Genomic DNA, 27,956 nt, shown 5'->3' with positions numbered 1-27,956 from the left:
AAGCAGGAATCGAACTTGGGTGGACCGGGTTCGTATCGCAGTGCGCAGACCACTGCTGCTCCCCACTGATACGATGGCACAGACAAATCCACACGTAGGCGACATCTGTTTATCACCAGAACCTTTATTTCAGCCCTCGTGTTTACATAATTCTATTCTATATATAGCTTTATATGTTGTAGAGTTAATAATTTCATTACATTCCAAGCACATTCAAGACAAATTCGTGTATGGCGTTTGTGTTAGTGGTATTGTGAATGTTTTGTATTAAAGGCAACATCGGGTTTTTTTGTGTATATGGCTATTTGTGATACACGGTACATGTGTGTTGAGTCTAAAAGTGTTGAATAGCCGCGTGTAGGTAGGGTTTTTTTGAAATGTATCTGTTTTAGGGGTGGCGCAGTGGTTAGCGCGTAGTGCTACGAACCCGGCTACCCGAATTCGATTCCCATTCACGGCCACTACCAGTGACTTATCTGAACTGGTCCTGGGCCACCCCTAGGTCGACTCAGCCTGAAATGAGTACCCGGTGCGATGTAAATATTAGCAACGGGGAGATAAAGGCGGCGTGGTGCTGCCCACCCACCCCCTCGGGTGCCGGGTCCAAATTGGTGCTCGCTTACGGCACTATCCCAGTCTGTTAAGGCTATGTGGTGACCAACGTTTGATTCCCAGCCACGGCTTACAGCGGTTGCGAGTGATAATCCTGCCAGGGTCTCACCTAGGTGCAAAGTCTTAAGTTAGTATGTGCGTAGATGTGCACACATCAGAACTGGGGAGACACAGGCAGCCGACCATGGTTGTGGCCTCGCTGTGCGGAACAAGAGCAGCTGTTCACAGTTGTAGCACTTGCCCCAACTAATCTAAGGCTTTATGGCATACCCGTGTGTTTGTATTAAAAGGTGTGCATAGCTATACAGATGACAAAATGTGCAATGGACATCTGCGGGATATTTCCCCGACGGATTGTGATGATATCCATACACAAAATATTGAGTTATATATAGGTTGTCTTATTTAAGTCAGTTGTGTGTAATGGTGCGTTGCAAGGCTGTTGTGTGTAAAGACATGTTTAAGGCTGTTATTTGTACACGTATCTTGTGTGTGTAAGGGTGTTGACATGTGTGTTTCATGGCATAGTTCATCCACACGATCCTGTGCGCATGCGTACCCATGCATTTGGCATAATAATTCGGGCACTTACCTAATTTAACGTGTGATTACAGTACTGCAATACCAGTGATAAGTTACAATGGCCAAACGGTATCATCACAAAGAGACAGCTTCCTCGTTCCGTAGGCACAGTAAGCAGCAGGCAAGCTCCCCCCGTCCTACTCGAGGCAGTGGCACCTCTCGTGTGCAGAGCACACCCTGGCACGAGTGTGCACTATCATGGGATGATGAAGTGTGAGGGAAAGCGCAGAGTGAGAGGTGAAAAGGAGAAGTGAGAGGTATGGAGAGGTGGAAAGAAGTGGGTTGGAAGATGAAGGTTGGTAGCTGGAGTGTTTGGAGATGAGACGGTTTCAGAAGCTTTGAGAAAACAGACTGGGTTGGGATAGGGAGGGACACGTTGGCAGATAGAGAGATATGTTTGGATAGACATGCAGGGAGATGGAAGCTGGATTGTCATAAGATGTATTTGGAGATAGATTGGGTTGGAAATGTGGGGAAAGGAGAGGTTGAACATCTAATCTTCTCCGCCGCATAGGCTGAGCAGGATCTTCTTGTAGTCTCCGGACGTGTCCCCCTGGAGACAGAGGCAAAAGGGAAAACTCTTACACAGCTTGATAGTCTCTGATTTCCACAAACTGTAAACCCAGGAATGATAAAATAATGACCCCAGCAAATAGACTCCAAAGATAAAACTTGCATTCAATTGAACCTTGACCTCTGGGGACCTTTAACCTTGATTACCCATGAACCTTGGGAGTGGCCTCGAATCTCCAACTGTGAACCCACGAGTGCCAACTTATCTTGGCGAACAATTGCTGGCTTATGACCCCCAGCAGTGGATGTTGTTACTTCTGAACTCAAGTGAACTGTGACCTCTGATCTCAATGACCACAGGTGGCACTCACGGCGATGAAGGAGTACAGCGACTTTCCATAGAGCTGCTTGAACTCGCGGCGGATGTCAAAGAGGTCGACCTCACAGCGTGACACCATGATGCGTATGAGCGTGCTGTCCTTGGTGCCTAAGCCCTGAGGACGATCAGAGAACCACAATCACAACCATTACTGTACAGTCACAAACACAACCCAACTGTACAATCACAAACACAACCGAACTGTACAGTTAAGACAATGACACCCGCACACAACCTCAATTACAAATACACAACTACAACGGCACCTCTTTGAAGTGTGTGAAATGCACGTCCAATATAGTGGCTGTACCTTCATGGACTTGTAGAGTCTCTCCGCGAAAAACCCTTGGGTGTTCCGTAAGCATTTTACTAGGGGGAAGGAACGGGGGGGGGGGGGCAGAAAGGGGGGTATTGGTATATTAATGACAGTGATTCTGGAAAATACTGGGATCTAGGACTGGGTTAGTGAGTATGGTTGTAAAACTTGTTTTATTTGCATTTATGGGGAGAAATGAAGGGAGCTGCAGCAGTGTTATGGTTAGCATACTGGATCTCCATTTCTGAGGTCAATGGTTAAATTCCATCTCTAGATAGTTGAAACAATATAAAATAATTACTTAACTCATACTACCGCCTTTGTTCACCAGCAGGATAAATGAATACAACAGTCAAATTGTCAAGTCGCACGTGGTGGGGTCAATGTGAACAAAAATCTGCACGTGTATAGTTCAACTGATGGGATAAACAATGTTATTAACCTGACAGATTCAATCTATTGCTATGAACTTTGGTAACCCCCCCTCCCATAATAAAATGTACTAAAGACTCACCCTTGAAGTACCACTCTTTGTGTGTGGCCATGGTTGTTTTGATTAGCTCTCACAATACAGGTTACCCTCGATTAAAAAAAAGATACTCAAACGAAATTTCATTAAACGGAATGGCTTTTGCCATTAATGTAATACTAAAAATTAGCGATGTGTTCTGGAGTCATTCCAACTACTCCTAACCTGAAACTATTCACCTGGATCACTTTTTACAATCCAAAAATAATAGAGCAAATATTAAAGCGATTGAATAATTATTCATAAAAAAAAATTAACATTTTCAGGGAACTCGCGCAAAGATATGCATGTTGGAATGACTGTAAAGATGGTGGAGGCGTTCCTGTTGCACTGCAGGGATACCGTGACACAGTCGTGGATTAACGAGGAAGACTTCCGTGAAATTTCGTAAATGCGGAAATTCGATTTTGTGAATCTAAGTGTCCATAAATTGTCAATTGCATAAACGCGAAATTTCGAACATTCGTAAATCCGAGGATACCTGTATGCATTGGTGTGTTCATAGTAGTTTTTGGCAATATGAGTATATGTTAATGAATGTTAGCATTTCACGTGTTTTGTCGAACCAGGTAAGAACTTAAAAGATCATCAGTCTCTCATTTTCAAGAGTGAACTGGGTCACCAGAACGACAAGCATTAGCATAAAACAAGTACAGCAATCAAGCAAAAAAAAATCCATGCAAAAACAACCACATGAATAAAGAAACCGACAAATGGACAAACATATATCAACATTACAGGTATCCCTTCATTAATGAAGATTCGGTTCACGTAATTGACATTATGGACACTTTAAGATGAACAAAATCGTATTTCCGCATAATTGAAAGGTCACACGGCACACACCGGAGGCTGTGTGTCACGGTATCCCTCCAGTGTAACAGGAACACCTTCACATCACCTCTCCGGTAATTCCAATATGCAGATCTTTTGGCGATTTCCCCCGAAAAGGTTAATCTTATTTTTAATGAATAATTCTTCAATCATTTTTATATTTGTTCTTTATTATTATTATTTTTGTATTGTGATATTGGTGTATATTTTTAAGTTAGGTGTTGAAATGACTGGTCTGAAACTTCCATTATTTTTAGAATCAAATTAATGGAGAAAGCCATTCCTATTTTACGAAATAGTTTTATGCGTGTTTTTTTAAGAACACCGCTTTCGTAAAGATACCTGTATTTTAAATTAATTTCCTGTCATGAATTTCTGCTTTGACAAATAACCTTTGAAAACCATTCCAAGTTAAATGAGTATATGGTAGTGTATGCATGTACATGATGGTGTAGGTGAGTATATAGAAGTGTGAATGTATTTAAGTGAGTAATACTGTTAATTGTATGAATGTATATGGTAGTGTGCCATTCTGTGTTGTGGTGAGCCCATCTTACCCACGGCCACCATTCCATCCTCCACACTGCCCGACATCTCCCTCTTAATGCTCTTCTCGATGTCGTGTTTGCTGATTCTGCCATACTCCTCAAACACTGCAGAGACAGAGAAGCCAAGTACAAAGGGCAGAAGAACGGAGCGGTCACGGGGTGTGACGACATTTGCGAGCACGCATCCCTACACTGGATGATTCTGTGCACTATTTACATGGACATATGTGCCAATCTGTTTCTTATCGGGTGCGTGAACATTCCTCAACATATCCACATGCATCTTAGCACACTCTGCTTGTATTAAATAAACAATATAAACAGTGCAGTCTTGAAATCGCTATGGTTCCCAACTTTTGCCACACCCTGTACAACATTTTAAGACTCAACTGCAGGCAACATCGATGCCCTCATTACATATATCAGAGACAGGAATCCCCCATGTCTTTCACCGACTGTTGGGGCAAGTACAGTCAGTGAGCTCATAGGCCGGCACAGCACATGTGTCGGTAGTGTCGCCAACATTGACTTTGCTTTTCCATTACGGATGTTTTTACACCGCATCAGGTGCCCATTTGAAGCAAAGTCCATTGACGACAGGCTCCAGACCAGATCAGATATCACTCACTATTTTAGCCGTGGCTGGGAATCGGACCCAGGTTGCTGGGTTTGTATCAAAGTGCACTAACCGCTGCACCACTATTCCATCCTCGTACATCAAACATGGAAAAGCATTCCACAAGAGGTCTCTTTTCCTCACACCATATTCACAGTACCATGTGTGAAATCCATCATTGGTTTACGTCGTTTTGTTAAATACTTGGGTTTATAGCAGGGGGTGGGGAAACCTGAGCGCCAAATCGGTGTACAAGTAGTCCTCTACTTACGATGGAGATGCGTTACGACGACCCCATCGTAACTCGGGGACTACCTGTACATATTTTATTTTAGCTGGAAGAACCTCATCAGCTATGAAGCTGGTCGGCAATGGTGGACATTCACATATACATATCTGTAGGCCTTTCAAAGAGCTTTGGCAGGCAACTACACATTAAATACTAACAAAGGGAACAGCGCTCATGTCGATAATACAAAGGGGGCCGTTGCAGTGATGGAATTGACTGTGCTCAACTTAGAAACAAGGTGTTGTCAGGTCCCAAAGTCCCTTCTAGTATCTGATTAGCACAGCTAATATACTTGCAGTGATGTATAAATATCATTTGCAGGCCCTTCCTCCAGCAGTGGCTACCTTGAAATAAAAGCTGAAGAGTTAGCCGTGAAGGGTCACAAATGTATGGGTTAGGAGGAAGGTTTTAATGCTCAGGGTTGAGGTTCAGGGGGTTAGGTTTAACGTTAAGAGGTCAGTGTTCATGGTGTGTGTTCTGGGGCAGCAATGTGGTGAGCGGTCAGGAGGGTGAGAGAGGTGAGAGGTGAGAGAGGTGAGAGAGGTGAGAGAGGTGAGGTTACCCCTGAGAAGGTGAGCCTGGCTGCGTCCACACAGGATGCTGTTGAACCGTGATTCGTCTGTCCCTATGCGATTCTCCCCTGCGGCCAGGAGGTCCTGTGAGGTTTTAACACGAGTTATCAAGTGCAGACACTGACGCTTTCATACGAGAACATCAATACACTTATCCTGAAACCTGGTCTCTTTGAGCCAAGTCTCAAGACACTGCTCGTGAAATATGGAGTTGAGTCACGACCAACCCTGACATCCAATCCCCTGGAGCAGAATCTCAAGATACTGGTCCCAAACCCTGGCCTTCTTCCTGAGCTCGAGGTTTTGAGGCTCGAGGTATGCGTAGATACGCACCTGTGCATCCTTCTGCACGCGAGCCATGTCCACCGTGGTGCTCTCATCTCTGCCTCCCTGACAAACGGACGCACAGGGATACAGAGAGGTGGGGACACACAGGGACACCATCATTAAACATGACAGGCAAACTTGATTTGATACAAAGGGGACTGGCATTGTGCTATAAACCATGCGTTTGATTCCCAGCTATAGCTAACATCAGAGGGAAGTGATTTCTTGATCTATTCTGGGCCTTCCCTGGGTAAACTCAGCCTCAAACAAGTTAGTTGGTACCATGTTAAAATGTCAGCCCTAGGGACACAAAGATAAGCAGGCATGGTGCTGGCCATACCAGCAGCTCTTGCGCCATGTCCGCCTTAATAGGGTCTCCCGAACAGCATTTTCCCAAAACACTGTCTTAGTTTTTGTATGAATAGTGTTTTTCCCCTTTTTTCCGGCAACAAAACTGAAACCTTTTGACAAGGAATCATGTCTGCATTAACCACAATACTTGTGGCCAAAATGCAAACAAAAAAATACACTCTGATAATATATGCATTGTCCTTGAAACTTATTGGTCCACACCAGAGACGGCTTTCTTTTGAGCCTGGTCTCAATTGGTGCTAGACCAGATGACACAAAAAGGCGTACAGCTCAAAGACAATGCACTATCAAAGTAATGAGGGCTCGGGGTAAGCATCTACATCATTAGACCTCCTTTGCCAGTACCAAAATATAAGAATGGGGTTTTTCCCCAGATGACGTCTCTGGTGTGGACCAATCAGTTTCAAGGACAATGCATATATTATCAGTGTGTTTTTTGCTTGCATTTTGACGACAAGTTTCGTGGTTAATGCAGACATAATTCATCGTCAAAAGGTTTCAGTTTTGTTGCTGGAAAAAAGGGGAAAAACCCTATTATATTTTGGTACTGGCAAAGGAGATCTAATGATGTAGAGTTTTTGTATGTTTACATGCGTTTTGGCGTTCAGGTGTACACACATTTGCTGGTGTGCACGTCTGCACATTTCCAAGCAGCACCTACGAATATTTAAAAGCGTGTACATACTGGCACGTGTGTGTATGTATGAAGTGTGGGGGAGTGGTAGTGTAGTGGTTAACACACTGCGCTATGCACCCGGCGACCCGTGTTTGATTCCTGCTCATGGCCACCACCAGTGACGATTATCTGAACCGGCCTGGGCCTCCCCTAGGTCAACTCAGCCTCAAATGAGCACCTGGTGCGTTGTGTAAAAATCGTAACTAGAGTGACGAAGGCGGCTGGGCATGGTGCTGGCCACCCACCCCCTCTCGTGTGCCGTGCCGGCCTTCACAGGGGCTCGCTAATAGCACTTGCCCCTACAGTCTGTTACAGGCTACACGGGGGATCTTTGTGTAGTAAAGTACGTGTGGGAAGTGTGCACGTGCGTCTCACCTGACACAGCGCCACCAGGAGACGCTTGAAGTTGGCGGACGTGTCTGACATGATGTCCTGCTCCAGCGTCCGTTTAGTCACTACCGCCCAGTGCACACGGTCATAGGCATTGCTCGTTAGTTCACTATTCACCACTCCTTAAGAATCATGTGCACCGTGTGGCGTATGTTTTGTGAGTGGTGTGTGTGTGTTATGTGCTTTATATGCTTGTGTTATTTCCTTTGTGGTGTATTTAGATGTGGTGTGTTATATTGTGTTAAGTGGTGTGTGGTGTAATCAGCGAGGTATGTGTGTGTGGTACCTGACTTGTAGTGTTTGTTGATTTCATGTATCTCCTTGTTGGATCTTGATGCCAGAATCTCAATCAAACACTCCTCATCTGTGCCGGCACCCTGCAAGCACATCACACACGTATACCCATTTCTTTACAACTGCTTTTTGTGTTTATTTGCCTTTTCCCCGCACCCCCGATTAGCACGGTTGGCTATGTACAGTGCGAAAAAGTTCAATATACATAACACACCCGATACCTTTAGCATACACCATTATATATACACACACAGACCACAAGTATTATACCATACACCATTATACACATACACCACACCCACTTCACATATAATTAGAATAAGTTTCAGCCTTTTGACACTCTGCCGGATGAAAGCATCCCTATAGGGGTGTTTAACCAAACTTCCCCGTGCTATAATGAAGAAAAATAACAAAAACCATACATACCACACAAATTATGGGACCTCCTTTGCCAGTACCAAAATATAAGAATAGGTTTTCCCCCATTTTACACGCTTTCTTTTAACTCACTCCGTCTGTTGTTGTTGTCGTTGTTGTATCCTCAAATCTTGTAAGTCCATTTTAACCCACTTCCCAATGTGGTATCGACTGAAAACTTGGTATACATGTCATACTAATGACAATACTATATTCTATCATAAAACATAAAAAATAAATTTTTAAACGTTCTTTTTTATATGTTATGTTTCGGCTTGGGTCTAATTGTCCACGGTCAACTGACGTTGGCTGTAATTGGCCACGGTCCCTTACGTTATGGCAAGCTTCGGGTCCACTTCCTGGAGTCGTGGAGTTCTGCCATTACTAATACATTTTATAAAAGCGTGTTTTTAAAAAAGTTTTTTTTGCGCCAAAAAAAAAGGGTAAAACCTATTCTCATACCACACAAATCTCCTTTGCCCTCTCTCCGTTCTACTATGGCCTGTGACTTAACTTCATGCCGCCTATGGCCACCACTATGAAACGGTTCGTACACAACATTCACTGTTACTGCAAGCATCTTAGTCGTAATAATTGGGTATTTTAGGGTGATCATTTTGACCTGGTATCAACACTTAAAATTTTAGCATGCTCGGCCACTTCTGTCACTGCAAGAGGCCCTGTCACTGCAAGGGTCTCTTATCAGTGACAGAAGTGACTTAGGTTGTGTGTGTGTTAATGTAGCCGGTTAAAGGTATTGTCGTGGTTAGTGCACTGCGTTACAAACCCTGCAACCCGGGTTTGATTTCCGCTCATACTTAACATCGGTCCGGGGTCTCCCATAGGTCGACTCCGCCTCAAATGAGTATCTGGTGTGGTGTGTAATCAGCCTCTAGGGAGACAGAGGCGGTCTGGCGTGGTGCTGGCCACCTATCCTGTCGTGTGTGCCGTGCTGGCCTTTATAGGTGCTCGCGAACAGCACTTGCCCCAACAGTCTGTTAAGCCTGCATCGGCGATCTTTGTCTTGTTTGGTCAAAGGAATTGGGAAATCCTATATTTGGCCCTCAGTAAAAATAGGGTCCCCAGAAGGGCTCCCCATCCTCTTAATCCCTCCACCTTCTCTTCCTCCATCACACCCCCTCTCCCGATCCTCTCAATCCCTCCCAACCCCTTCTTTCTCCCCCGTTCCACCCCCACATGCCGCCGTGCTGTCACCTTGATGGCCGCCTGAATCTGGCTCACGTCGTACTGCGTGGGCGTCTCCAAGAGTGCCACCACCACCGACTCGAAGTTGCCCGACAGCTCCGACTTGAGCTCCTTCACCAGGTCCTGTAGGCAAAGCAGGAGCCTTCAATTCTCCAGCAGCCTTCACTTAGCAGCAGCCTTCACTTACCAGTTACCTTCACGCACCAGGGACCTTAACTCACCATGCACCTTAACTCACTCAGCCTCCAACTACATTCATAATGGTGGTGTCTAACCCACTGAGCCAGCGGTCTACGTATTTTTCAATTTTTTGGGCGAATTTCATAATGGCTCTATCAGAGCCACAGAGCCAGCTCTGTTAAAGTTGTGGGATCAAGTCCAGGCACGGGGTGTATACTAGTCAATAGAGAGATGAAGATGAGAACAGACAGAATGGGGTGAAGGATGATGGTAAGAGTTGGTTGATATGGTTAAAATATGAAGACAGAGGCATGGAGACATGGGATGTGATTTGAAGGGGAGACGTAGGCAGTGAGAAATGGGGGAAAGGAGAGAATTGGGAGGGTATGGTGGGGAGAAGGCGAGAAAGCTGTACCTTGCCATAAGCCGTCTTGAACGAGAGTGCGATCTCCTGCCGCTGTTTGTTGCTGCGCGCTGTGAGAACGTCGATGATGGCTTTCTCATCCGTGCCTGAGCACGCACGCATACAGCCACGCACATTCACAACACAAACATTCATACGTGCGCACACACATGCTCATTTACACTTGCAGAAAAACGTGCGTAAAATTGTATATAAAGACAAAGATCCCCCGTATAGCCTTAACAGACTGTTGGGGCAAGTGCTGTTAGCGATGAGGGGGTAGGTGGCCAGCACTACGCCCGGCCGCCTTTGTCTCCTTAGTGCCGATGTTTTTACGCACCACACCAGGTACTAATTTGAGGCTGAGTCGACCGAGGGGAGGCCCAGGACCGGTTCAGATAATCGTCACTTATGTTGACCGTGAGCGGGAATCGAACTCAGGTCGCCAGGTTCATATCGCGGCGCGCTAACCGCTACACTACCGCTCCCCATTATTGAATATACTATTATAGTATATACTATTATAATATATACTATTATAGTAGTATATACTATTATAGTATATACTAAAGTGTACACAAACGTCCCCCATTTAATCTTACACTCTCGGGGATACTAATTTTAAAAAGAGCCGATTATAACCGGCACAGCACATGGAGTGGTGTGGCCGGTAAGGATATAACAATGCACTGATTAATAAATTCAAATCTAATTGAATGCACATGATCAAATATTGGCACTTGCGCCAAGCTAGGTAAATAATCAGAATGATTATTTAGACTGGAGGAAGCCTTTGTCACTAGCCTGGAACAAGTGCTGAAGGCTCACTGGCAGGAGGTCACGGGATAGATCCTGGTGTTATCTGTTAATAGACCAGTCTGACTGGCAGATCCATCACTTGCACTCACCACTGTTTAGACAAGGTGAAAACAGTTGAGGCAAGTGCTGTGAGTGCTTATTAAGGCTGGCATAACACATGCGGGAGTGGCATATTCTGCACCATGTCTAGCTGAATTTATCTCCCTCGTGCTGATGGTTACACAATGCACCAGATATTAATGTTAGGGTGAACCGATCCAGGCTCGGATATCACTCGCCACTGATGTCCATGGCTGAGAATTGAACCCAGGTTATCAGGATTGAAGTACAGTGGGTGAGCCACTATTATTACTTCCCCCACTAAAATACAAAGATCCCCATGCAGCCTTTCAGAAGCTGTTGGGGAAAGTGTTATTCGCGCTAATGAAGGCCAGCGCGGAAGTCGAGGGGGTATGTTTACACACCACACCAGGTACTCTACTAAGGCTGAGTCGACCTTGGGTAGGCCTAGGATCAGATCAGACATTTACCACTGATGTTTGAATATGAACTCGGGCACACACACGTGTACATTTACACAGCTCTCGTACAAACACAAACCTCGGGCACTTCTCCCATACATGCACACACGCACTCATCTCAAACACGAATGGCTGTTAAACACCCACAAACAAACAAAGACACAGACTTATACACACACACCCACAAATCCCTCACCACTACCATATACTCAATCACCTCGTACGCACATGTCTTTCAGACAAAGATCCCCATTTAGCCTTAACAGACTGTTGGGGCAAGTGCTGTTAGCGAGCACCTATGAAGGCCGGTACAGTACACGAGGGGGTGAGTGCCCAGCACCATGCCCAACCACCTTTGTCTCCTTAGTGGTGATGTTTACACACCGCACCAGGTACTCATTTGAGGCTGAGCCGACCTAGGGGAGGCCCTGGACCGGTTCAGGCCATGAGCGGCAAATGAACTCGGTCGCCGGGTTCGTAGCGCAGAACGCTAACCGCTGCGCCACCGCTCCCCTATACACACGTCCACACAAGCATCTCCTATACACACACACCAACTCACCAAATCCCTTCATTGCTTTTCTTAGCGTCTCCGCGTCCTTTAGACCATTGAACCCCGACTGTTCCTTAACCGTGCCCCGTCCTTTCTTCTGCAAAATGAAAGGCAAAAAGATGTATTTCAGTATTTCACCTGTTTGAGAAATGTGAATTTGTCAAAATGAGTCTGTCTTACTGCTCTAGTGAGCATTGGGTAGTGGTCATTTCTATTTGTGGCCTTGAGTGAGTGGCGAGAATTCCACAGTCCACTGATGTTGCCACTGATGTTAGCTGTAGCCAGGAATGTAACTCAGGTGGCCGTGTTAATAGTGCAGTGTGCTAACCACTGTGCCACTGCTCCGCCCTATAGTCTTGTTAAAATATGTGAAATTATCAACTTTAATATAATTGTGTGCAAATCACAACACAGCTCTCAATGTCAATCTACAACCAGTGGCAGGATATTAAATTATGCTTCCTTTAAAACCACTAGGAGCAGTTAAAATACTGAGATGCAAAGAGTAAGAATGGGTAATGTAATAGATGAAAAACATAAAACAAGAAGCATTTTTGTACGATCCCTTCATTGGAAATCTAATCACTATTGTGGCTATTAGGAATGCCATAAAGGTCTATTTACATATTCCTGGAGGTGACCAAGTGGCTTGTCAGACTAATGCGCAGTCAAAGTAATGAGCTGACCCCAGTGAAATCCTGAGTTTAATCCACATAAGAGCCACCTTCCATTAAGCTGGCTTCTCAAGCCTTTCGTTTCCTACTCTGCCTTTTACTCTACGATTTTACTCTCGAGAAGGACACGTTTCTTTACAATGTTGTGAAATGTGGTTGCATTTAGACACTTAAATCAATGTAGTATTGTGTTCTATAGCCACAACAGACCCACCGACTAACAGAGACCCTCAGACGTACATAAAAACCCAGGCTCAACTTTACTTAATGACCTGTTAAATATGCCCACCATTCCTTGAGATGCATTTGCATTTAGACAAGACAGAATTCCACTTTGTAATGTATAAAGCTGCAGTGCATCAGCAAACACTGGAAAAATGCTCACCGATGGACACTTTGGTGCTGGAAATTAATGTAGGCAAACAACCCGAAAGCTTTGTACAGGCAGACCAAGCTTCGAGCTACCCCAAAGAATGCTGATTCCTTATAGCGCTCTTTGTCCAGAATACATTCTTTGAGTGAAAAAAAATTAAGAAAATCCAAAAAGCGTTTATGAGTGAGAAGACGCAGCGCCAAGAAAACGCACCCGCCGCCATCTTTGTTTACATTTTCTCAGCCAATGAAAGCGCCGTACGCTGTGAGCCAAGCAGCGCTGGCCAGTTAAAAAAAAACACTCCACCTTAGTCTCTCTCTGCCTTGTGTGTTTTTTATAAGCATTTTAGACCCATAATGTATGAAAAAAGGCCATAAATTTGGATGTTAAATGCAAGTGATAAGGCTCGTCAGGACACGTGACCATCAGGTGGATGTGAGTCATGAGTACAGTACATAATACTCACTGATATAATACAAAAAATGTTATTCGTAGAATGTTCACCATCTGCATTATTAGCTCTTAACGATAACCCCAATGAAGCCCCCTCATGTATTTCTCATACGTAAGAAATAACGCTGTCGGGAATGCATCCCCATATACACAATGGTGTAATGACCCCTTCTAGCGCCGATTAGTTTAGTGGTTCCCCTTGAATTCATCTTCAGCGCTAAGCAAGGTCTAAGTGTATTGCAATCAATATTGTGGGTGAAGTGCCGCTCAAGATGTCTTGGCACTCATTGATGCTGCCCTGGCTGTTCTGGCTGACCCTGGGGCTTGTGGTTGTGCACAATATCTGCTGTATTACCAATGCCCCCTCTGTTATTGGCCACTTTGTGTTCGGGGCTGTGCTAAGAAAACTGTGATTAAAAATTGAAATCCCAATGTTCTCGTTGCCAGCAGCCTGGGTGGTGTGACCGGTTGTTCCACATAGGCCTCACCACAGGGGCTGCGGTAATGGTGGACGGAGTAGGTGCTGGCTGGGCACCCTGGCTTCCTGCACACACACACAAATACACATGTTTATCAAAACCATGTACAAGTAGACATGCACACAAATATCCCATGTTTGGCCTGAGAGACAGAAGGTGCAAGTGCTATAAATGAGCACATATTTAGGAGAGTGTGGCATGTAAGGAATTGGTGTGGCCAACACCACTCCCTTCCACATATGACTTCCCAGTGCTGATGTTTACACACTGCAACAGGGACTTTTTAAAGGGCAAGTATACTCCTAGGAGTGGCCCAAAATCGGTCCAGATATCACTTGTCACTGGAGTTAACCATTAGCCACTGCAAACTTGCTCCCCAAGCACAATAAACATAAGCATATAACATGCACGGCACAGAGACTGACACACGCAACACAAAAGACAGATGTGACCATATAGCCTTTAGACTGTTGGGGCAAGTTCTCACCGCACAGGCACACGGGCGCATACAGATGTGCACGTACACACTGTGGTGCCAGTGTGCACCTACACTCACTCGAGATGACGCAAATGTCAACTGCGGTCACTCCGTTAAGCGAGCGACATGATCACATGCGTCATCACTACGGAGCAATTTCCCCCCCCCCCACCTCCTTTTGTGTTAGCGGTACAAAAGGTATGAAACAAAGAGTAAATTTTTTATTCTCATATAGCACAGAGCTATATATGAGATGTCGTCAGGTGACCTATGGGCCACACCATAGTGAGTCACACTTGCTCGTCTGCTCTGCCCACTGTCAGTAATAGTCATATGACAGTCAAACCGATACTTTTAATTCTCAGAGCTGGAAATAAGCTACATTATGCATAGAATCACATTTAACACAATGATTTGATTGTATCGTCGTTGGTGATCGGGCTGAAACCAGAAACTTGCTACACTTGAAAACCCAGTTTAACCACAGGTCTAAAATAATCTTGCTGGCTCTGCATTCCGACCTCTGGGTCACCCAGCCACCTCAACAAGGAACGGCGTGAAAGTAGTCAACTTTGCCACGGGTGATCGTTCGGTACCAGTCAGCGGGAGTCTCAGTTGAATTTTCCTGGTTTTACCCTGCACGACTAGCCAGGACCGGAGCGAACCACAAAAAGGATTCAGAGGAGAGGGTCAACCTTTGCGTCATCACACAGGCATCGGTAATGTATCTGCTTTGCGTCATCTTAGCTCAGTAGTTTCCGCTCCTCCCAAGTTCACCCCATCACCCCCTCGTAACCACTACCGCGCGCTCCTGCTCCCTCTTTATAATCTCATTACATGGCCACCACTCATTCTCCATTCACCATCATTTGCTTTAATAAATGTTGCTTTTGCCTAATTCACGCATCACAGATTTGCCCATTACTTCCTCTCATCTATTTTATTCACCTCATCTCCATCATTACATGCATATGTACACTTCTTATTTCTTTGTACGTAAAGATAAGACTATTAAACCATCACAGATAGTTTTTAATGTGCAATTGGATTCATGACAAAGAAAATCGAACACAAGCTGACAAAGTAGCACAGGAAGAGGTAGATGCTTGGAATTACAGAGACAGAAACAGCAATGCATGGATCAGAGAACAAATAAGGATTATGCTTAGTTTAAAGAGCGATATGTAGGCATTCACATCAAAGCATGGGCTTGAGAATTCTTTACAATTCATGTTAATTATAATTATATGCAAATGTGAATTACTCAACTATGAAACCCTATTTGGAGTGCTGGACATACGCATGCACCTGTGTAATGAGTGAGGATGGAAAAAGTGGCATGTGGGGATGGTAAGGGTGTGTGGATCTAACAATGAGTCATTCTTGCCACTCATTGCCACGGGGCTTAACACCATGCCAAATATAACTTGAAATCGTCACTCTGATGTGTTTGCAGACATGTCGGATGCCTCTACATTTTGTAGCACAGATAGGTAAGTGACATACACTTTCTAGCCCGATAAGCTTTATCTTCTAATTTCCAAATACTGCTCAACCAATGTTTGTGCTTTATAATCTTACAGGGACCACACTGTGGCTTCAATAAAAGTACATGTCAAAAGCCATCCATTCGGGTATGGGTAGATGCTTGACTTAAGAAAAATAGGCTGGCTTGGACAGGACACGTTGCTGGAAGGAATTAACAGCAGTGGTCGAGACTAGTGAGTGCGAGCAGGCAAAGGAGAAAACAAGAGAAGGTCCACCTCGGAGGTGGAGTGATTACATTAGCTCGGGTTGAGAAGCGAGATGGATCATTGTTTCGCAAAACAGCGAGAGATGGCAATGGCATGGGGAGGACTTTATCAAGCAGTGGATGGATCATGGCTGGTGATGATGAGATGCTGGTGGGGTGGCACTGAACCCAGCGACCCGAGTTCAATTCCCAGTCATGGCCTAACGTTCGTGGGGAGTGATAACGCAATCGGTTCTTGATGCGCCCCCTTCACAAGCTCGTACTGACCAACATTGTGAAAATATGGTCAAATAACCCGCACGACCGAAACAGCATGGGAAGGCCTTCATCCGGCTGTGGATAAGCAAATAGCTGCTTATTATTATACATAAATAAATCAAGAAACAGAAAGGTACAAAAACAGACATTACAAAACTTAAAATCACAGCCACCACATATACAAAAATTAAGATCTAGTCTGCAAGATTGGTGCAGAAAACGAATGGATACATTGCAGATGCTTTGGTCTCACCATCTACAATTAAACCACCGCCAAACTACTTTCAAATTACCGCACCTCCGATTAGCACAGTTGGCTACTTGCGGTGAAAAAGAAGTTCAACATATGAGATCTCTTTTACCAGTGGCAAAATATAGTAGTAGGTTTTTACCCTTTTAAACTGGTACAAAACTGACACCTTTATTCAAGGCATCATGTTTGCAATAACCACAACACAAGTAGTCAAAAAAGCAAACAAAAAGAAGCAACTCTGATAATGATAATAATATGCACTGTCCTTGAAGTTGATTGGTCCACACCCGAGACGGCTTTCTTTAGAGCCTAGTCCCCATTGGTGTTGGACCAGATGACACCAGAAGGCGTACAACTCAAACACAGTGCAATATCAGAGTATTGAGAGCTCGGGGTAAGCATTTACACTATGAGATCTCTTTTACCAGTGGCAAAATATAGTAGTAGGTTTTTACCCTTTTAAACTGGTACAAAACTGACACCTTTATTCAAGGCATCATGTTTGCAATAACCACAACACAAGTAGTCAAAAAAGCAAACAAAAAGAAGCAACTCTGATAATGATAATAATATGCACTGTCCTTGAAGTTGATTGGTCCACACCCGAGACGGCTTTCTTTAGAGCCTAGTCCCCATTGGTGTTGGACCAGATGACACCAGAAGGCGTACAACTCAAACAATAACCACTTGTGTTGTGGTTATTGCAAACATGATGCCTTGAATAAAGGTGTCAGTTTTCTACCAGTTTAAAAGGGTAAAAACCTACTACTATAAGTTCAACATACATAAGTTAAGCCACGACGAAAATCACCCATTAAACCATCAGACTACCATCATACCACTAACAAACCCGTCGCCATTACTATTTAGAGCGGTAACAGCCCCTCCTGCCAACACACCCACCTGCAGAAGATCCGTATGGTTGTTGGGCTGGTGGAGCTCCGTATGGTTGTTGGGCTGGTGGAGCTCCGTAAGGCTGCTGGCCTGGTGGAGCCCCATAGGGTTGTTGGGCTGGAGGAGCGCCATACGGCTGCTGGCCTGGTGGAGCCCCATAGGGTTGTTGGGCTGGTGGAGCGCCGTATGGCTGTTGAGCGGGTGGAGCCCCATATGGCTGGGCAGGTGGAGCCCCATATGGCTGTTGGGCCGGTGGAGCCCCATAGGGCTGAGTGGGTGGAGCGCCGTAGGGCTGAGCACCGTACGGCTGAGCAGGTGGAGCGCCGTACGGCTGAGCTGGTGGAGCGCCATACGGGAGTTGTCCGGGAGGGGCCCCATAGCCCATCCCAGCAGGACCACCAGGAGGGTACATTGCAGGATTCGGGCCAAACATTCCACTCTGGGCCAGGTTCCCGGCCTGGAAAGAAGAGCAACGCGGTAGTCATGATAGTTGTATTATTTGCGGTGGTCATGGTTATGATGGCAGTGATGACGATGGTAGTGGTGATTTTAGCTGTAGTGGTAGTGGCGAGGGTAGCAGTGATGATGGTGGTGGTGGCGATGAAGGCGGTAGTAGTCATGGAAGCGAGAGTGATATATATTTTAATGATGACGGTGATCCTAGTGGTGGTGATAATTATCGTTAAGTGGTATTACTCGTGGTGGTTTTTGTGGTGTTACGAGTGATGGAGGTAAAAACACTTGGAAGCCAGAAGTCATAATAATCATTAAACGATTACAATCGAGAGTTCTAGTGGCGAACAGCCTGCTGCCTTGGTCTGCTCTGTGTAGAGCACACCACATTGCAGCATACCATGCCATACCAGAGAGTACTGTTATCCATTGTCATACCACAATAAGCCACACCATGAATCACATTATCCCACATCACAGATCATACAATTCCACACCACACCAAGGCACAGCATGTTTCTCAGACCATTCCAAGTGACACCACCCCATGCGTTTGCATGTGGTGTTGCGTATAGCATGATATAGGGTGATGTGGAAATGATGTAGAGTCACGTGGTATGGTTACAGAATAGGCGTGGTGCGGAATGGGGTGGTATTGTGTGGTGTGTCATGGGGTGGTGTGCGATGTGGCAGTGTGTTGTGCGATGTAGCATTGTGCCATGGTTATGAGTGGTATGGTATGGCATATGCTTGGTATGCTATGGTGCGGCATTGGGGTGATTTGGTATGAGGTGGTGAGCCACAGTGTGGTGTGTGATTGTGTGGTAAGGTGGTGTGTTGTAGTACAGCATGGAGTGGTGTGGCCACTGCTTGGTACCATGTTGGTGATTGCCGGATTGAATCCAGCTGGGATGGTAAAATTCCCCATATCTGGGAATCCCATGGGAGGCTGGGAAGGGGCTCCCCACCCTGCTCACTCGGACCACACCACGCAAAACATATGAAACATGCCAACATGTAGCAAGCACACGCCACATACAAACAACACAATCCATAATGCAAATCACTACACATAACACATAAATGAAACACACTTCACTATGTAACAAGCACATAACCAAATAAAACTCACACCACTCCACGATGACACAACAAGGTTACGTAAATCACTTGGGCTCGACATCTGACCACCTCCAATGTTGGTGAAATTTGGCACAATTGTAAGTACCATAGAGACGTCATAAAATTCCATATTGGAGGTCAGTTGGTCACACAGCTACCAAATCATGGGTTATTGAAAGCGTGACCTTTTTCAGATGCCCGAGGTCAATGTTACGAGTCATAGCTCCATTATATTTGGAGCTGCATAGAATACGAAGACACCAATGGAAATGTAGGTCAACCTTTTCCAACCATCTAAATAAACAAAGGTCAGAACTCTGTTCGGATTCTCAAGCTAACGTACACTGAGCGACGCTCCCTACAATCTACAGAAAATATTTGTCTCGAGCAGCCATTCATTGATTATTAATATTTATTATTATTACTATTTATTAATAATTGGTTGTTTAAACAATGTTGATGTACATTAAGTATCCAGCTTATTTTTTGTATAGCCATGTTGCCCAGGCACTGGGGAATCTATGCCCACATAGTAGTTTTTTTGAAAATCCAAGCTGGTTATTTTTATCAGTTATGGTCACAAAACCATTCACTTTTAAAGAAAATATCTTGCATTTCTTTAATTGATTGGAAAGGGCTGAAACAGGCTATTTCCAATATTTTCATTTTAGCTCGTCACTTCATGAATCAGACTTGTAATGTATGTATGTATGTTGAACTTATTTTGCACTTATGTAGCCAGCTGTGCTAATCGGAGGTGTGGAGAAGGACAACAAACTAAACACTAAAGGAAGTTTGAACGAAATGCGTTTTCTGTCTAGATTTAAAAGTGCATAGCTCCAATGGATTCCTAATATCGGAAGGAAGAGTATTCCAAACGAATCGTCGGGCACCTGAAAAAGGTCAATCTTCGATGACCCATAACTTGGAAGCTGTTTGACCCACTGACCTCCCACGTGGGAGTTTGCCCCATCCGTATTATACCTACAACCGTGCTATATTAGACGTGGTAAAACAAATCATATTATGAGTGCTCTGCTGTGAGATTACCCTAACTAAATAGCGATAATTACCCATTAACCATGCTTGTGTTCTTGCATCAAAACTAAACAATTTAAAATGATTGTATTATTTATGGTGTAACTGGCAGCATATGCATTAAAATAATAATATATTGTCAAGTTGCGATGATTAGAAGACATGTAGAGGGCTAATGTGTGAATTGCGTTTGAGAAACTTTAAAGTAATCTTTATTCGTACTGCAAGGAGAGCAAAGCATACAAAAAAAATAAAAGATGTTAAATATCATTACAAACTTATGGGAAACTGGTATCCCTATAATCATATGGTGAAATGTATATTGTAACATCGTGTTAGAATGTCGACAGTAAATCCTTAATATATGCGGGTATTTTTTGTTATAATCTTGGTTTTGCGTATTCGCGACATTTATTCGAGTGGCATTTGATTTTTGCTGGGTTGTATTTTAGATATTCATGGTCGTAGCACGCCACTACCCAACAAGAATCCGCGAAGCATGGGAGCAGCGTACATCGTGAGAGCACGGAAGTGCGATGCTCTCCTCAGTCTGCCTTTGTCTGCCGCACCGTTTACACGCGAATGCTTTCCTTTGCCATTTTTTTTAAATTACTGTATAATATTTATTTATGTATTCATTTCGTGATATTTGTACCTTAAAATATTTACTTTCATCATTATTAAAGGCAAGTTAAATAACACAATACTGTACAATAAATATGGTGAAAATGTTTATGTTTAATCGTTATCTATGTTTTTGCACCATTACCCCTATTTTCCTCAAGTTTTAAGTATTAATAGTCGCACTGTTCTCCAGGAACATATCCCTCGCAAATATTAAGGATGTACTGTACAAAGTAACAACCCTTATTACAACACCACCACATGTGTCAGTGGTTGCATGATGGCGATGACTCCATTCAGTGGCACAGAGCTCATTTACTGGGCAGCTCTGTGGATCGAATAACCTTCATCGTGAAGCTCTATTAATTATTATAGGAGGATCAGTACTCACCGCCTGGGTAACCTGGGTAGCTCATGTCCCCTGCAAACACACACAAAATACATGAACTCATGTGCATCAAATACACACAAACAAGCATTGACACACACCATCAAACACACATCGAATAATCAAATAATGTTGATCATCGATTATCCAGCGCGCGTTTATCCGCCTTTCAACATTTTCCTGCGGTCTCGGGCCGATCAGGCAAAACTGCTCCAAAGGCTGGACCAGTCTGGTGATTGGCACCATGTGCATGACAAAAAAAGTAGCGATGCTTGATTTGAGTATCAAATATTATATACATTACATTATACAATACATACAATAATTTAAACAATGAAAATACTGCACGTGTATACATTGTATACATTTTGCATGAATAATGGTACAGTAATAAAAAACAAAATATACAGTGCGATCCGTCGAAAAGTGCGTTGTATAATTCGGCATTCGCATCAGTCCGGCGATTGTCAAACACAAGTAGTTGCAACAAGAACGTAGTAGTACTATGTCCATCACCCCATGCAGAGTCTTAGAGATTAGAGTGGTAAGTACGGTACAGTAAATACATTTGAATTTTTTTTCTATGTATAAGTTTATGCCAATTTCATATCGCTAACAAATGCAAAACACAAAAAAACATCTACACAACACCTAAAAACAAGGTGATGCGAGAATGTGCAAAAATAAGCTATTTTAAATCATGATGCGATTATCCGGCATTTTTGAAAATCCGGCATTCCCTTCCCCTCGAAGCCGCCGGATAATTATAATCGATCGACTGTACATAAACAAATACACACGCACAAAGGAAGAAACACAAATCAAATGCACATACGAGTTAAATGGATTTTCTACAGGCAGTTCTGTTTCCTCCCACAAGAAAAAAAATGCAAAATATTGCAATGCATGACTCTTACAAGACAGCGCATTTGAGGAAGTTGCCCTCCAACTTTGGCATGGCAGGTGTAAATCTACAGATTTTCCACTGGCGGATTATCCGTGCTCATGGTTTAACGTTCATTGCGGTTTGACTATTGGATGCTCCTCACCCATGTGACCGAAAGCAAGTCGGCAAGAAGACCAATAAGATTAACAATAATATTCCATGCCTCCACTGCTATCCTACATCGATCAACAATATGTAACTTGCTGAACCCGCCATACTGAATATCTGTGAAAAAGAGCTTCATAGCTCATCGGATTCCTCCAGTCTAAATAAAGATTCTGATTCTGAATATGTAGGTTTGAAAGCACAATTTACATGTTTTTTTCATTATCTGCCTTTTATATTTAATCAGGGCCACCCGAAGGGAGTACTCGGCAGCATCGGCTTGAAGTCATGAGTAATTTATGGGTTATGCATTAAGTAGAGCCTCACATTTTAACTGCTAAATTATGTTTAAGTGCTGGACAAAAACCTGGTACTGCAAACTCCAGAAAGTTTCCCAATACGAATCGTAAAAAATGGTATTCTTTAAAAACGCACATTATTTATTTCCAAAACAAATTGAAACTACAAACTGAACTTTAGCGGAAACATGGGTCCAACGATTCTCAGCACATGCAAAAACGTTACTGGGTAAACGTTACCTAATTGCCCACGGACTTGGCCCGGAGGATTACATGAATACTCCTTCACCGCACATGCATCATGGTTTTTTTCTTCTCTGTGATGCAAACTCAAGCCGTGCAGCAACATTGCAATGTGTATTACACATATTTAATTTAAATGTCAATCAAATGTCGTCACACTAGAACAGACGAGGAAAAAGGCCAGAGCAGTTACACATCTTAGACGAGCTGAATGCAAGTCGACTCAGACGGCCAGGATGTGTTGTAAGATGAGGAAACCCATGGCAGGTGATGAAAATGGAAGCACTTAAGGCGGAGGAGCGCAAGAGGTAGGCCTATGCATTGGTGGTTGTATGTGGTGAACTAGGATATGTAGGACACGTGAATGGATGTGGGGATGGGCCAGGACAGAAATAATTGGAGAAGAGGACCAGGAAGGCAGACCCCCACCATTAAGGGAATAATACCATAAGAAGACGTATAAACGTCAAATGCAATTCAAACGTTTTTAAATTTGTAAAATGTGCAAGAAGCAGCTTATTTGGAGTTCTACCCGCGAGACTTGGTGACGCTTGCCTGTGAATGGACCACATTGTTGTTGCCATTATTGAAATGTGCCACACCTTTTGTGGGTAAACCTGCCCCAGGGTCCATGGGGAGTTGTGCGCATCTGTGACGTGAAACCATGTGCCTAACCTATGTGTCACCGAGCACATTAAACAAGGCAGCGCACAATCCAGCTTGGGACGTTTCTCCCATTACTCTTTGACATCTCAAAATATTATTCCTTACTTTGGCGGCTTGAATATCGATATATTATTAATCGCCCAATTAGTGTTGAGCTATTGTATTGAACTCTACGAATACTAAATATGGCTCAGTTTGCCCATTTGAGTCGTGGTTGTTTCTGCTGTATCCAGACCAATGAATGTTGTGCGGATTTAGCGGATGCTCTGCATACGGACACAATAACCAAGCGTGTGATTTTTTATTGGTGGGGCTGATGTCGAGGCTCCACCTCTTCGTGGCAAGCTCCAGTTTCAGCAATATGAGCAAGTCAAGTTTCAAGTGTATTTTGTTTAATCAGGTGAGAACTCAAGAGATCAGGATACAATACTCTCATTTGCAAGAGTGATCTGGGCCACCAAAATGACACAAGTAAAACATATAAAACACTGTATAGCAATGAAGGATATAGAAACCACAGCAAAAACAACCGTGTCATATGAGACATCGAAAATATTGCACGAACATAAATGAATGCTCGATAATACATTCCCTGCAGTGTACGTTGGATTGGTCATCTCACTCTTGACCAATAGGGAACCATCTCTTAGTCGCCTCCCATTATATCTGCACCAGATGGAAATTCCACTTGTACAGCCAGAGAAGATTTATCGAACTATGTATTGTATACAGTATGCAACAGTGCAGGTGCCAAGAGAATAACTCCTCTCACACCCCCTAAGTACACAGGGGATGGCTCCGACTCCTAGCCACACAATTTTAACATGGGCCCACCCACATCAACAATGTCCTCAACGATCATGAAGGGAGAGTCAATGACCCTGAAAACACAAAACAAGTTAAAATCCTGCTCGATTGAGTATGGCCTTGTATAGGCAATGACCAGGTCAATAAAGCAAAGGTGTAGTAAGTAGGTCCTGAAGAAATGCCCTAGAAACCTCTGCTGTAGCAGGCGGGCACAGATAATGTATGGTCCCCGTCTCTGCAGGACTGCCCTGGTCTTAAAGCTCCCACACGCTCAGGCTCTGCAAACCCACGTACCCTAGAGGAGGGGTGGGGAACCTTTTTCTACCAAGGGCCATTTGGATATTTATAACATCATTCGCGGGCCACACAAAATTATCGACTTAAAGATTAGACTGTTATATTTGCTCAAACATTTCATTAACTCACCCCTAATGTGATGGCTGAAACTGCTTCTCTTTGGGTGAGGTGTGTGATGTTAGCTGGTATTGATGATGTTGCTGCTACTCACAACTGCTTTTCCAGGTTTGCTCCTAGACTGATTGAATTTCGAGTCCCGCCTGCGGTTGCCTTGGCAGGGCCACACCAAATGATATCGCGGGCCTTATACGGCCCGCGGGCCGGACGTTCCCCACCCCTGCCCAAGAGGCACGGTGGACACGATGGTGTTGCATAACCCATCCTCCCGGAACACAGAGGAGCAAGATTGCACCCGGTAGTGGTCACAATCAGTACGCAGTCCTCTTAAGGAAACCGAAACATGTTCACTAATGTACACGCATAAATACATACAAAAACAAATGCACACAAACATAGGATGTGCATTTACACGTGTGCTTCGTATGCATGGTTGTATAGTTTAATGTGTATAGCAAACACAGTATGTGCTTTTTGCCTAAATGTACACGGGTTTCACTCCAAAGTACACATCGTGCTGGAGTAATGGTTTTGTGTATAAAGTACATGCACACGTGTACACGCAATGTACAATGTGTGTACGAATATCTTACGCTACAGTAACCCACTTAAACGCACGGCATGTCAATTGTATACACACAAAAACAGTGCAGACGTGCATATAAAGTGTACTTACAGTATCGACCACAGTACATATACAGTAATATATTGGTTTATATAGTGGTACATTGATATGTACTGCAGCGTATACTGTCAGTACACCACACTGTTTATGTATGTATATTCATATACATCTTCACCAACCTGCTTCCGTTCATCCCGTAAGATCAATCTCTCTCTCTTCTTCCCTAGCTTTAAGGACCGCTTAGTGAGGTTATGCGCTTGAATTCCGCCTCTTGAAACGTCGAGTGGAATTTTTTCCCCTTTCTATGTACCGAATTCGAAAAATATATCTCTTGTGAAAAAATAGGAATGTTTTACCCTTTCTCACAATAGAAAAACTGTTTGGGCGGACCACAAAAAACACCAATTGTATTGCCAAAAAGGGTAAAAACTAAAAACCTATACTTATTTTTCATACTTTGATACTGGCAAAAAGATCCCATGCTAAATCGTGTGTCTCTTGTTGTTACAGTATTTTGGTTTCCAAGCACCATGCTAGCTCATCCTGCAAACTGCTTATTCTACTTGCTCCCAGATACGACGACCAAAGCCTAACCCCATCCACCTCTCCCCACCTGTTCCCCGAACTGTCACCACCATCATACACAGCCAACTTTAACCACCACCCTGTATACACAGTGCTTTATAGACTTTGTGCTGTTGATACACACGCGCTAAGGAAAACGCGAACACACGTATGTACACACACACACACAACTGCTTCTTAATCATCAGCCATGCCGTGTCCACTGCTGGATGAAGGCTTCCTCCACACTGGGAATGGGCGGACCACCATGCCCAACAGGTTGATTATCAGGCTGCCACGTGGTGGGCAGTGGGCCAAACGACGTTATTGTACCGTACTTCTACACTCCAGAGCCTTCAACTACCACGCTACTAACGAGACCAGCATGGTGAAGTATGGTCATGAAGCCTGCCATGACCTGAATTAAATTCACAGCGAGGTGGAGGCCCCCTCATCCGGGGCAGTGGGATATCAAAAGGGCCCGTACATACACATATCGGTGCAGTACATCACATTTCACGATGATATTCCAAAACCATGAATCTGCTTGGCACAGCAAATCTCATCCGACCTGCCATGGAATGGGCTGTGTGTGTTACTAATCTGGCTAAGTCAGGAATCTCTAAGATAATTGTGTTACCCTCCCTGTGCCAAAGCGTTTCGTCTTCAAATCTGAACAATTGTGTACTTCTGCTTGCTATACGAACACAATTCCTGTCGTGCAAACCACAAATTTCAGCTGTGCCTCACTGCAGGACTTAATGTCAAATTTAAACAGGCAGATTGTTTCGTGATCCACCGTTCAAATCACTCACCCGGCGGTCACTCGCCTCCCTGTCACTCTTCTACAGCTGCTACTACCACCATGGTTGGTTCATATTCCACGTGAACTTTACTCGTCGATTCCCCTGAACCACGTTGAGGACTCGGGTCCTCCAGACTGGTTCATCTCATCCATACTGTGCTTAACCAACAGAGGCCACAACACCCTCCACTCATCCACTCACTCGCCCGCACACTCACCTAGTCACCAACTTCGCGACCAATATTATCCAGAGGTGTTTGGGTTAGAGAGCGTAAATATAAATGTGTCGTGAAACCCGCCACCACCCGACACGGCCAATTGGTAAGCTGTCACCTAAAGCAAAACGCGCCAATTCATCGATAGTACAGCACACCGGTTGTGTGTTGGGTGAGTAAACCCACGACAACATTCACAAGTTGAGTACCGTGACGCTTCGCCTGTAACAACAACACCACCACCACCAGCAGCATCATCATCAGATACGCGTGGAGAAGCCGTCCCGTCACCCACTCAATCCCACACACCGCAGGCCACGGCACTCCTCCACTGTCTCCCTCTCTCTGCTCCTTCCCTCGCACTTGCTCCACTTTGCGATCCACTCCATCATCGTCTCGTCGTCGTCGTCCCCCACGCCCCACGAAACATCTCGCAATAAAAACACGAATCTTGCTTAATTGTAAACACAAAATAAACGTACGAACTCATTACCTCCTGCAACTCTGAAACGGCGATGATTGCCGCTCGCCGTTTCGGGGATTCTAACCCCGTGTATGTCACGAAACGCCGCAGGACCGGCGGGGTAAATCAATAACACAACAAACATATAAGACTCAAGATGTCCACGGAGATCACCTCGAATGACGTCCACACGATCCCTCGAGACTCGTTCGCCCGGGGCGGGAGGTCGGAGAATAAGCCTCGTGGAGGTAGGGAAGATGACCACGCTCTTCTCTCCGTGTGTAGCAACAACAACAACAACAGCAGCCAGCAGCAAGACAACTTCACGAGACCAAAACGACTGCACAAGACAAACAACAACCTCCACGTATCCGTGTACACCCACGAATCGATTCCTGAAAACCTAAACCCCTTTAATCTACGCGTCGATTCCTCTGCTAAACTCGGATTAAAGAATCGATTCGATGAGACTCGCGACACTTCGTAGATTCCGATTCCGCGACCCTGGTAGCCCGTTCATAATGGATGTGGCATCAATGAGGCTCCTTTGTGAGGCTGCGCTGTTGAACAAATTGCCTCGGTGTGAACGCTTTGCGGGACAGCGGTTCCATTTACA

The 27,956-nt window shown here is 44.4% G+C and overlaps 1 protein-coding gene across 1 annotated transcript; it reads right to left on the bottom strand.

Annotated features, from left to right (window-relative positions):
* Nucleotides 1-104: 104 nt before the first annotated feature.
* LOC144718809 (annexin A4-like) lies at nucleotides 105-27,731 on the bottom strand. Its single transcript, XM_078594358.1, has 16 exons — nucleotides 27,515-27,731; nucleotides 21,192-21,221; nucleotides 18,894-18,985; nucleotides 17,573-18,020; nucleotides 13,937-13,992; nucleotides 11,958-12,045; nucleotides 10,068-10,162; nucleotides 9,482-9,595; nucleotides 7,842-7,932; nucleotides 7,541-7,620; nucleotides 6,124-6,180; nucleotides 5,781-5,874; nucleotides 4,323-4,418; nucleotides 2,397-2,455; nucleotides 2,079-2,201; nucleotides 105-1,747 (listed from the first exon to the last, which is right to left on the bottom strand). Exons 2-16 carry the CDS (start codon nucleotides 21,214-21,216, stop codon nucleotides 1,688-1,690), a joined length of 1,578 nt encoding a protein of 525 aa, XP_078450484.1. The 5' UTR covers nucleotides 21,217-21,221; nucleotides 27,515-27,731; the 3' UTR covers nucleotides 105-1,687.
* Between the last annotated feature and the right edge of the window lie 225 nt (nucleotides 27,732-27,956).

This window comes from Lampetra planeri, chromosome 5, assembly GCF_965212315.1.
Source record: "Lampetra planeri chromosome 5, kcLamPlan1.2.h2, whole genome shotgun sequence".
NCBI lineage: Eukaryota > Metazoa > Chordata > Hyperoartia > Petromyzontiformes > Petromyzontidae > Lampetra > Lampetra planeri.
This window is presented reverse-complemented; position numbering and strand designations above follow the sequence as displayed.